The sequence below is a fragment of the Oryctolagus cuniculus genome, chromosome 3 (genome assembly GCF_964237555.1).
Source record: "Oryctolagus cuniculus chromosome 3, mOryCun1.1, whole genome shotgun sequence".
Classification (NCBI taxonomy): Eukaryota; Metazoa; Chordata; class Mammalia; order Lagomorpha; family Leporidae; genus Oryctolagus; species Oryctolagus cuniculus.
Window position 1 is genome coordinate 8,131,824 of NC_091434.1, and position 11,740 is coordinate 8,143,563.

Here is an 11,740-nt window from a genome sequence, read left to right on the forward strand (position 1 = left end):
TAGGGTTCAACCTGGCCCAGGCCCGGATATTGGGGCATTTGAAGAGTAAAACAGCAAGTGGGAGATCTTCCTGTTTCTACCTCTGCTTTTAAAATAAATAAGTTTTAAAAATGCTCAATACATTTTTCAACAATCATAAGAGGACAAGTTAAAAATAATTGCCTCTAATGAAGCTATACAGAGAAACATGACAGGGAATTACTATTTTTCATATGTAGTTTTAAAAAAACTACTTTAAAATACTACTAAAGATTATTTAGAAGCAAACAGAACTCCAAAAACTGCAAGGAAACACACTATCACACATTAAATTGACTTTAGGGCACGCGTAGCAGGCTAAACGGCTGCCTGGGACACGTGCATCCCCTATCAGAGTGCCAGCTCAAGTCCTGGCTATTCTGCTTCTGCTTCTGATTCACTTCCTGCTAACGTGCCTGGGAAGGCAGCAGAAGATGGCCCAAGTGGGAGACCTGGATAAAGTTCTAGCCTCCTGGCTTAAGCCTGGCCTAGCCGCGGCTGTTGTGGCCTTTTGAGAGGTAAACCAGCAGATGGAAGATCTTTTTCTCTGTCTCTCCCTCTCTGTTACCCTGTTTTTCAAGTGAACAAATAGCTAAGTCTTTTTTTTTTTTTTTTTTGACAGGCAGAGTGGACAGTGAGAGAGAGAGACAGAGAGAAAGGTCTTCCTTTGCCGTTGGTTCACCCTCCAATGGCCGCCGCGGCCGGCGTGCTGCGGCCGGCGCACCGCGCTGATCCGATGGCAGGAGCCAGGAGCCAGGTGCTTTTCCTGGTCTCCCATGGGGTGCAGGGCCCAAGCACCTGGGCCATCCTCCACTGCACTCCCTGGCCACAGCAGAGGGCTGGCCTGGAAGAGGGGCAACCGGGACAGAATCCGGCACCCCGACCTGGACTAGAACCCGGTGTGCCGGCGCCGCTAGGCGGAGGATTAGCCTAGTGAGCCGCGGCACCGGCCGCTAAGTCTTAAAAATAAAAATTTAAGTTGACTTTGAGTGATATAAAAAGTCAACTTAACATCACAAGTAAACTTCAGCTGATTTAAATGTGAATATTTTTTCTTCCAGCATTTCTTTTGCAAACTTGCTTTAAAAAGCATGCTTTAAGAGGGGGACGTGGAGCTGGAGTTAGAGACTGAGACCAGCTGCCCAGAGAGGCCTCTTGAGAAGCCACGGAAACCTGACAGTGGAGCGGTGGACCTGGAGCGGAACTATGCGGAAGAGAAGGAGATCCAGAGTTCCAATCTGTGACGGCCATGTCAGTCATTGGAGACAGAAGGTCCCGGGAGCAGAAAGCTAAACAAGAGCGGGAGAAGGAACTGGCTAAAGTCACAATCAAGAAGGAAGACTTGGAGCTGATGATGACGAGATGGAGATCTCTCGACAGCAGCAGAACGGAGCTTGCAGGAACACATGGGCAATGTGGTCGAGGCTCTTACTGCCCTGACCAAATGATAAGTGCTCTCTTACCCATACTTACTGGCTGAATTTATTGCAATAAAAATTTTTTGGTCTTTAAAAAAAAAAGCATGCTTTAAAAAGAATGTTTTAAGCTAATTTTTTAAAAAGTATAGAGGATGAAAATACACGAGAGCACTTTATAACAAAAAATAAAATCCTATTCTAAATAGAACATAAAACTACAAGTACAATGTTAAAAAGCAAAATGTACACCTCTAGTCAATAAAACCCAGCACATCAATCGGAAAGCACGCAGTTGGCCTGCACATGGCAATAAGCAGGGGAAATATGCATCACCTCTGTGAAAATGTCCAAGTAAAGGCGAAGACTCTGTACTTTATTTCCTCTGCCATCTGAATTTTGTTTTAAATGTACAAATTTGTATAGGAAAAGGCTTGTGTTTGGGTAATGAAACCACAGGTAATTTTCAAATTTTGAATTATTTTTAGAATGGCATAATATAGTATAGGTTGTGATTTCACTTTTCTTTTTCCTTATTTGCAGAATTTCCTTAATGCTTGGATTATTTTCTAAATGAAAAAAACAATATGTAAAGAGAATGAATTCTTACAAGTTAGCTTTTCAGTGTTGTGAGATGTTTCTTATCAGTAAAACAGAATGGGGGCTGGCGCTGTGGCGCGGTGGTTTAAAGCCCCAGCCTGCAGTGCTGGCATCCCATATTGGGCGCCATTTCGAGTCCTGGCTGTTCCACTTCTACTCAGCTCTCTGTGTTGACGTGGGAAAGCAGTAGATGATGGCCCAAGTCCTTGGGCCCCTGCATCTGCGTGGGAGAGCTGGAAGAAGCTCCTGGCTTCAGCTCAGCTCAGCTATGGCCATTGCGGTCATCTGGGGAATGAACCAGTGGATGGAAGATCCTCTCTCTCTCTGCCTTTACCTGATTCTCCTTAACTCTTTCAGATAAATAAAATAAATCCTTAAAAAAAAAAAAAAAAAGGAATAGGAATCACATGCCTTATCTTCGCAGGGCTACTGTGAGCATCAACTGAGATACATGTAAGAAGTCATTACTATAATGTAATAAAAAAAGTAATATAATTTACTGTGGTGTAAATAAGCTCAGCAGAGTATGGAGTACCGCAATTACCTGGCAAACATTGATGAAATCAGGCTTCTCCAAGTTCATGTAGATCTTAACCAGAACTCTCAGGACTTTATTCCGAAACTGTTTATTCTGCATTAGAGACATGCAGAGCTTTAGACTGTACGCCAGCATCCCTGGGACATCGTTCTGAAAGAGATAATTGAAAGATACATCTTTAGGTGGTCACTAAAGCAGTGTTTCTTTAGAAATTGAATTAATCTATCTTCTTAAGTCATGTTAGGCAATCAATGATTTAAACCTCTTAAACAAAAAACTAACTTTTTAACCATTTTAGATGAAAATTTTTAAAGAAATACGTATTTCCATATCTTCACACACACAAAAAGGGACTGAAAAAATATTTAGTATTGCCTGGAATCGCCACTACAGGAACACAGTACACAGTAACAAGTGATGCTGCTTCCTATAAAAAATATCCAGCTGGCCACATACTGGCTATGCTTTCCCTGGTGGCTGCTCGCTGCCTTCTACCTTGCTCCTAGACTCCCCTGACCTATCACCTGTATTCACTCACCAGCCAGGAAACACAATGGGGTACACCTCTAGCTCTCCTACACCTACCTGGTACTCTTCTTATAAAGAAACTGTGACCTAGACAGACAATGTGTTTGTGGTTCTCAAAACCACACATAATAACTGTGATACCACTCTAACAACATGAATAAGCATACTGAAGGGCTAAAGAAGTTTCTCAAAAAAGTCAGTTATGATTCACCAGTACATGAAATCAACATGGTATGGCTAGTTTTAGAAAAGTTCAATACAATTTAAAAATATCAGTTACGTCACAGGTAGTGACATAGGTATTTTTTCATAAGATTTGAGTTATATACCTATGCGCGCTGGGATGCAAAATAAGATGCGTTACCTACTCTGCCTTAGAAAACACACACAATATTTATCATCCTTTTACCTTATCTGCTTACTTGTTTCACTGCCTGTTTTCCTTCTAGATTCCCTCAGTAGACTGATTTGGGAGGGAACTTTGGTGATCCTGTTTCTAAATCTTCAATGCCTAGAACAATGTCAGGCACACAGAAGGCATTCAAAATACATTTGCTGGATGAATGAGAACAAATACTTTTAACTGTGCTCACATGAAGACAAGGAAAGACTACCACTGCACAAAAACGAAACTGAGAATGAAGCGGGGGCCCCTCCATCACCAGGGCATTCGTCATTCCCTCCTCAAGGAATTCCCACTCCTGCTGCTCATCGCTGACTCTGACTTTGGGAACACAGTAGCAAAAAAAGCACAAAGTGCCTGTCCTGACAGAGCTCATGATCTACCATGATCTACCATTTAACACGATAAAAGCTATGGGAAAAAACACATGAGATTAACAAAAGAGACAGACCTAGTCTTTGCAGTCGGGCTGGGAGGGTATGGATGTGGGGACTAATTGAAAGCTCTATAAACAAGTGGTAATTGAGCTGAGTACTGATTGTGAACAGGAAAGAAACAGTTAAAGACAGGAAAAAGCCTTTTTTGGCTGGATGAATGGGGTAAGGCTCATCTAGATGAGAAAAAGCCAAAATAGCTGGAATGTCATGGTGAAGGTCAGGTGGTGTGCAAAGTGGGCCTGCAGAGTAATGTTCATTTAACTCAGTCTTGGCCCCTTTCTCACCATTTTAGTTGGTGATTCACGATTGTCTTCATTACTGTGAAACACCCCAAATTAGGACTCTGGTTTATAGTTTTAACCATAATAAATACATAAAAGTAGTAGTTTGGCAGTTCAGCCTTCTGACAAAGAAGTGGCTAATTAATACAACTTCCAAAAAAGATTTCAAGTGAATAAAAAAAATGTGGTATGAACACAAAGCACAACTAAGCTTCAAATATAGATAAAACACTTGACAAACATCTATTATTTCTAAAATTAGATTTTTCACAATCCATGCTATTTACAGCTTAAATAATTTGCTTTGCTGGGGCTGGCGCTGTGGCTCAGCAGGTTAAAGCCCTGGTCTGAAGTGCCGGCATCCCATAAGGGCACCGGTTCTATGCTGGCTGCTCCTCTTCTGATCCAGCTCTTTGCTGTGGCCTGGGAAAGCAGTGGAAGATGGCCCAAGTCCTTGGGCCCCTGCACCCGCATGGGAGACCCGGAAGAAGCTCCTGGCTCCTGACTTCAGATCGGCTCAGCTCCATCTGGGGAGTGAACCAGCAGATGGAAGACCTCTCTCTCTGTAACTCTGTCTTTCAAATAAATAACATCAATCTTTAAAAAAAAATAATTTGCTTTGCCAATTTTTTTTACCAACAACAGTCTCTAAAATGACATCATCGGGGTCAGCGCTGTGGTGTAGTGGGTAAAGCCACAGCTCCCAGTGCTCGCATCCTATATGGGCACCAGTTTGAGTCCCCGCTGGTGCATTTCCAATCCAGGTCTCTGCTACGGCCTGGGAAAGCAGAAGAAGGTGGCCCAGGTCCTTGGGCCCCCGCACCCACATGGGAGACCTGGAAGCAGCTCCCGGCTCCTGGCTTCAGATTGGCCCAGCTCTGGCTGTTGTGGCTATTTGGGTAGTGACCCAACGGATGGAAGGCCTTTCTCTCTCTCTCTCTCTGTAACTCTGCCTTTCAAATATAACCTTTAAAAAAAAAAAACATCATCTACCTACCGACTCCAGTATGGTCTTCTCAAAGACATCCAGTCTTCGTGTCTCCAGAGCAATGCCAATTGCCTGCTTGTATTTGTGATCATCTAGGCATCGCTGGAACATTTTATTCACAATACCTTCCAGTCTCTGGTCAATTGGCTTTTTTTCTCCTTCAGGCAAATCTGCATTTTCTACACACTGTTTGGTGTAATGGTCAATGCATTTTGCTATAAGAAAATAAAAAAACTGTGATTACCTTGTAAATTTAGACTAACGTACCAGAAAAGACAATGTTTACATGATGTTTACATATATAATCATATATACTTAAAGGGATAAGCAAATTTTAAAATGTCAGATGTGGAAGAAACCATGGTGTATACTGTAATAACCATTCAGGCTCACCACAATACAGATACTTAATAATGATTTCTTGTATTAGAAATTATATAAATTGATATCATTTGTTTCATTACTCATATAATCTCATTTAATCCTTTTATGCAATAGTATGTTGACTGGATTAGAGAACAATAACCACTGAAATAATTAGCACTTAGTTGGAGCACAGATAAAAAAAAAACTCAGTCTGTATAAAATTATTACAGGAATATTTTGAACTTCCAGCTAAAATGAAATTTGGCAACATCAAATTCAGAACAAAAAATGCTGTATATAAGTACACCAGGAAATGAAACAAGCCAAGAAGATAAGTATTACCAGATGGAAGACAATTACCTATTATAGTCTCCACATATTCAGAGTTATCATTGACATTGAAGAGGTCACCTGCCCCAAGGGCGTAATTCAGAGACTCCTCAAAAGCACCCAGGTGATAAAACACTTTAGAGGCCACCAAGGCTGCAAACTGCCTACTCCGGAAACCTTCATCTTCATACAAAACTTCTCTGAAAGAAATTAGGAGACACAGGCCTAGTTCAAATTGTGTTTAAAAAAAAAAAAAGTCCCAAATCAAGTAAGGCACAATTTACTAGCAGCAAATTGCTGAACGAGTTAATAAGCCACAAGACCCACAGCCATAGACAGAATTGGTCTAGTTATTCCAGTTTATATAACTTAAGTAATTTCTTACATTTTGTCTACCGACTCAGAAATTTCTGCCCAGAAGTCATTGACAACTGCATTCAATTTGTGTAGTGCAAATTCCTGTAGGAGATAAAACCAAAATTATATTTTAAGACATACAATTATACTTCCTTTAAAAGTTTCCAGTAGGAGATAGCATCACAGCGTAGGTTAAGCTGCTGCCTTCGTAGCTGACATCCATTAAAGTACCAGTTCGAATCCTGGCTGCTCTACTTCCAATCCAGCTCCCTGCTAATGCACCTGGGAAAGCAGCAGATGGCCCCAGTGCTTGGGCCCCTGCACCACGTGAGAGACCTGGATGGAGTTTCCTAGGCTTCTGGTTTTGATCTGGCCCAGCCCTGACCATTGCAGCCATTTGGGGAGTGAAACAGTCAATGAAAGATCTCTCTTTCTGTCTTCCCTCCCTCCATGTAACTCTGCCTTAAAAAAAAAAAAAAAAAAAAAAAAAAAAAAAAAAGTTTCCAGTAAATCAATGACCAATAAAACTTCTAATGTATGAGAGAAATTTACGAACTGCCATACTTTCTCTTGGGTACATTTTCTGTTCCCAATCATAAAATATCAGATTAATTATATTGTTACATTACCTATCATAATGAATATTTTTACCCTTTTAATAAGTAAAATTGACTCCAGGTTGCTAGTTTAGATGTAAATGAATTAGGTGTCTAAACTCACTAGAAGTACAGTGCAAATTTTCATCAAATGAAAATAATTTTTTATATGTGTTACGCATGGGGCCAGTGTTGTGGTGCAGCAGGTAATGTTGCCGCCTGTACTGCCAGCATCCCATTTGGCTGCTGATTCCTGTCCTAACTGCTCCACTTCCAATCCAGCTCCCTGCTGTGGCCTGGGAAAAGCAGCAGCAGATGGCCCAAGTACTTAAGCCCCTGTCACCAATGTGGGAGACCTGGAAGAACCTTCTGGTGCCTGGCCTGGCCTGGCCCAGCTCTGGCTGTTATAGCCACCTGGGGAGTGAACCAGTGGTTGGCAGATCTCCCCGACCCCCTCCCTCCCTTTCTCTTTGTAACTCTGATTTTCAAATAAATAAATACATCTGTTTTTTAAAAACATGTGTTATGTAAGCACTTTTTGTGCTGTTCATAAAGAAATTGGGGGCTTATTCAAGTACCATGTTGTGCTTTATTTGCCTTCGCTTTGTTAAACTCAAGGCCAACCAACTGCTATCACCAAAATTCTGTCTTCTCTACGCTTCAATGACTAGCTACAGGCAGGGCAGGCAGTTACTCTAAATGAGGGAAGATAGCAAAGAGCTCCACAGTGTCCACAGGAAGCTGAGCTACCGTTTCTTCAACTCATACCTTAAGTTGTGGTTCTTCTTCATCCAGAAGAGAAATAATTCCAGCTAAAAAACAAAAAGTAAATCATTATTATGAAACATACTAAGATGGAAATCAGTACTTGGTCAAAAATGCACAATAGCTGGAAAAGTTTTTTTTCTGAGAAGTAACTTCACTAGAGCAATAATATTTTTCTTTAAAACTGTAAAGGTTTATATTTCAAAGTTTAAGAATGAACTCTGTTATCAAACCCTCATGACACCATACATATCATCACATCAAATGCCTAATTCAATGGTTTTCAAAGTGTAGTCTGGGGTCAACTGCATTAGTATAATCTGGTAACGTGTTAGAAATGCAAATTCTTAACTCCACTCCCAAAATTACAGGGCTGGGGCCCAACAACCTGGCTACAAGACTTTCCTGTGATTCCTAGGCTCACTATAGGCTGAAAACCACGAGCCTACTATTTTAATGATCAAGATGGGAAACTTTCACATACAATTTTGGAACAACTATTCACACAAAAGAAACCAAAAATTTACAAAAAAGGTATTTTTCATCATGAATTTAACAATGTAAAATATTTCAATACTTCAAGGTGCCTGTATTAAGGTACCTCCTTCCCATCACAAGTAACCTAGAAGGTTTTACTAATGATGAGCAATCTTACTTACTCTGAATTCAACTACCCAGACACGGGATTCCCCATATGCTCATCTTATCCTTGAGGCATTGGCTCTTCCATAGGACAGTAAAACAAATAACTTGCTCTCCAAAAGCATGCACCGGGAAATGAAATACCCTCAGGGGTCAAAGGGATTCTTAGAAGAAAGATTTGGGAAATTACTGTTATTACAGCACAAAGGAAATCAAACTATCTCTCAAATATGCTTCCCATATAGAATACTGAGCTGACACTGATCTGATTAAAAAGGTTAAGACAACTGTAGTTAGATGTAGCCATTTCTAACAGATAAGGGGGGACTTGCCAAGTAGCTTCAAAAGTCTCAGAGGCGGCATACAGGAAAGGATACAAAACTTAACAAGCAAAACTAGGGCACTGGGGGCCGGCACTGAGGTAGCTAGACAAGTTGCTGCCTGCAGTGCCAGCATCCCATATGGGCGCTGGTTCAAGTCCTGGCTGCTCCACTTCTAACTCTCTACTATGGCTTGGGAAAGCTATAGAAGATGGCCCAAGTCCTTGGCCCCTGCACCTGCATGGGAGAGCCGGCGGCGGACCAGAAGAAGCTCCTGGCTCCTGGCTTTGGATCAGCTCAGCTCCAGCTGTTATGGCCATTTGGAGAGTGCACCAGCGGATGGAAGATCTCACTCTGTCTCTGCCTCTCTCTAACTCTGCCTTTCAAATAAATAAATAAATAAATCTTAAAAAAAAAAAAAAGAAAAACAAAAACTGGGGCATACTACTATTTCAACAAGTATAAAAACAGACAAAAAAAACTTTCTGGAACCCTAGTTTGGTATGATAAGTCTAGAGAGAGACACTGAATTAACAGCATAAACAGGAAACAAACTAAAATGCAGCCAGTGCGGGGGAGGGAGGCAAACCAGTGATCTGGATTAGGTGACAGGCTAGAGTGTTTCAAGTGTACAACAGATCATAAATACTAAAAATGCTACTGGTTACTCATTATCACCCACAGTGTGTCTGAATGGCTTTTACAAAAATAGATGGATTTTTATGCTTTTCTTGGTTTCACTTGTGACTGTAACTCTGTAACTCTGCCTTTCAAATAAATAAAACTTTGAAAAAACACTTTTTAGCACTATTTCCTTTATGTACTTCTATTTTGTTAAAAAAAAAAAAAAAGCCCAATCCACTGAATTTCACATCTCCCTCTGCTAACCACCTACCTCCATCTCCTCTATCTCCCTGCTCTCTTCCACATCACAGCGCTTAAAAAAAAATTTAACTGTGTATGTGGACGTCTTATTTACCACTGTGTTCTGAGTTCCCAGTGGACAAATGAATGAATGAACTGACTAGTCCACAGCAGACCGGAACACTGGCTCATTTAGCACCTGGGACAGATCCCAAGCCACCATGAGCTGAAGGACAGGAAACAAAGCAGTAAAAGGTTTGGTGCAGAAACTGACAAGTAATGAGGTAAACTTATCAAAGGGCAGTAATACACATCGCACTATCCACAGACTCTCAGGGTAGGACCTCAAAAATCATTCATCATGCCACGGTAAACGTAAAGGGCCCGAATTCTCTTATATTCCCACCAAATTCCCTCTCAGCTTCTGCTCAGAAGACTGTGGGCTGCCGTACTGATGTGGCCGGCTCCCGCCTTCTCCATTCACTGCTTCTGCCCTTCTGCCCTGAGCCCAGCAGTGTCCTAACTGTGGACACTACAAGCACGCCGCCCAAACCCCACAGGCGAGAAACATCAGTGGATGGGCAGGGCACCCAGCAAGGCACCTACAACGGTGAGGGAGAGCGGCAGCGTGGCTAACACAGCGGGGGCACCCGCATCTGAGTCCAGACCAGGGCTGCAGACGCCGAGGGAGCTCTCGAGGGGGAATCCTGAGGCCGAGAGAACGCAGCAGCCGCGCAGAGGCCGGCGCCATCAGGACGTGAGAGCCAACAGGCAGGCGGATCCTGCGGGCCTCTGGCTACGTCTGCATTGGATCCTGAACACAGAAGATCTGACTACAAGAAAAAGAGTGGACTGCAAGGAGGTGATTAAGAAAAAAAAAAACCAAGTGTTGAGGTCGTCACAGCGACCGGAGGAGAGACAGGGGCTGCGGAGCCAGGGAAGCCGTGGGTAAGGGGTGGACTGACCAGGCGATGCCCGCGGCTCCGCGCCGCAAGGGAGAGTTTAGTTCATCTTCAGGGGGTTCAGGACGGGAAAGTCTTCCTGCGCGGAACCGAAACTCGCCTCCCTGTCAGCGGGACCCGGGGACAGAAGCCCAGCTCCAGGAGCAGGTGCGTGGAGCCGATCGCGCTGCGCCCCCACGAGGGCCCCTGACCAAGCCCCAGGACCGCACGGCCCTGGGCCCCCAGCACGCGGGTCACCACGGCTGTGAAAGCCGGGGAACCGTTCCTACCTCGCACTCGCGGCCCACTCCTAGCCATCAGCTTAAAAACGAGCCCGCGAGGGACCCACTTCGACCCCCGCCTGCAGTGAGTTTGCCTTGGCAGGGCCAGGCCCCTTAACGCCTGGGGGACACGAGTACAAGGAAAGGGTCCATGAGCCGGCGAGGATCAGGGCACGGAGACCCCGGCCGGCCACGCGCCATCGCCCCTTGGACCTGATCTCTACAGCTCCCCCCCTACAGGGCCCCGATCATCTCACTCCAAGGAGCAGCGGCTAGGCCGGGTGCACCTGCTGGAAAGGGCTGGGGTCCGACAGCCCCCCGCGAACACCCAGAGACACAGGAGAGACCTCCCCGGGGTTGGGTCGGGTCGGGTCCGGGCTCGGGGGTGTGGCTGGCCAGGGGCGCCGGCGCGGTCCACCCAGCTCGGTGCCCCAGGGCCGCGGGTGCCCGCGGGGCCCGCAGTGGCCCAGCCCGACCCCCAGCCCCCGGCCCGGGAGTGGGCCTAGAGCAGCGAGGGGCCGCGCAGGCCGGCGGCCGGCCAGGAGGTGCCCAGTCACCCGCCCTGACTCAGCTAAAAGCCGGCGCGGCCGCGGCTCCTCCCTCCAGGCGCCGGTTCCCGGCCGCACTCACCGGCTGAGGTAATCATGGCTGCGCCCAGCACTCGCGCGTCGGCTCGCTCGCTGTCCGGACCGCGCCGCGTATCTGTCAGAGGAGGGCCCCCAGAGCTCCGAGACCAGTTCACGCTCCGCGGTGCGCGGCTCAGTCAGTCTCCTCCTCGGGCCGCCGGCTCGCGTCTACGCAGGACCCCGCCCGCCGCGGGGCTGCCCCCGCCCCGCCTGCGGCCCGGAGCGAATCCGCCTCCGGACCGCGTGCTCTGAAATGCCGGCGCCCCGCCACAGCCCGCCAGAAAAGCTATTCAGAGAGCCCCGTTGTTCTCTCTAACCCTCCTCGGCGTCAGAACTCGGAAGCCGTGGGGACGCTGGTTTGCACCTGGGGACAGGCATCAGAATGGCCACCTGCAGAAAGAGGCCCCCACGATCCCCCGCCATTGTGGAGAGACAGGGTGTTAG

General features: G+C 45.4%; 1 protein-coding gene and 1 pseudogene across 2 annotated transcripts in view; one reads left to right on the plus strand and one right to left on the minus strand.

Moving 5' to 3' along the window:
• Window positions 1-11,508, minus strand: part of PSMD1 (proteasome 26S subunit, non-ATPase 1) — a 100,720-nt gene extending 89,212 nt beyond the window's left edge. Inside the window, exons 1-6 of one of the 2 annotated variants that reach the window (XM_070070077.1) lie at window positions 11,301-11,508; window positions 7,626-7,669; window positions 6,290-6,363; window positions 5,935-6,104; window positions 5,218-5,423; window positions 2,578-2,721 (exon numbers count right to left, since the gene is read on the minus strand). In XM_070070077.1, coding sequence (XP_069926178.1) covers window positions 2,578-2,721; window positions 5,218-5,423; window positions 5,935-6,104; window positions 6,290-6,363; window positions 7,626-7,669; window positions 11,301-11,316 — 654 coding nt within the window. In that variant the 5' untranslated portion in view covers window positions 11,317-11,508. Of the gene's footprint in view, window positions 1-2,577; window positions 2,722-5,217; window positions 5,424-5,934; window positions 6,105-6,289; window positions 6,364-7,625; window positions 7,670-10,510; window positions 11,009-11,300 lie in introns of those variants that run through there. The other variant, XM_070070078.1, reaches the window with a different exon arrangement.
• LOC100342881 (huntingtin-interacting protein K-like) lies at window positions 1,110-1,466 on the plus strand (annotated as a pseudogene).
• Window positions 11,509-11,740: the final 232 nt, after the last annotated feature.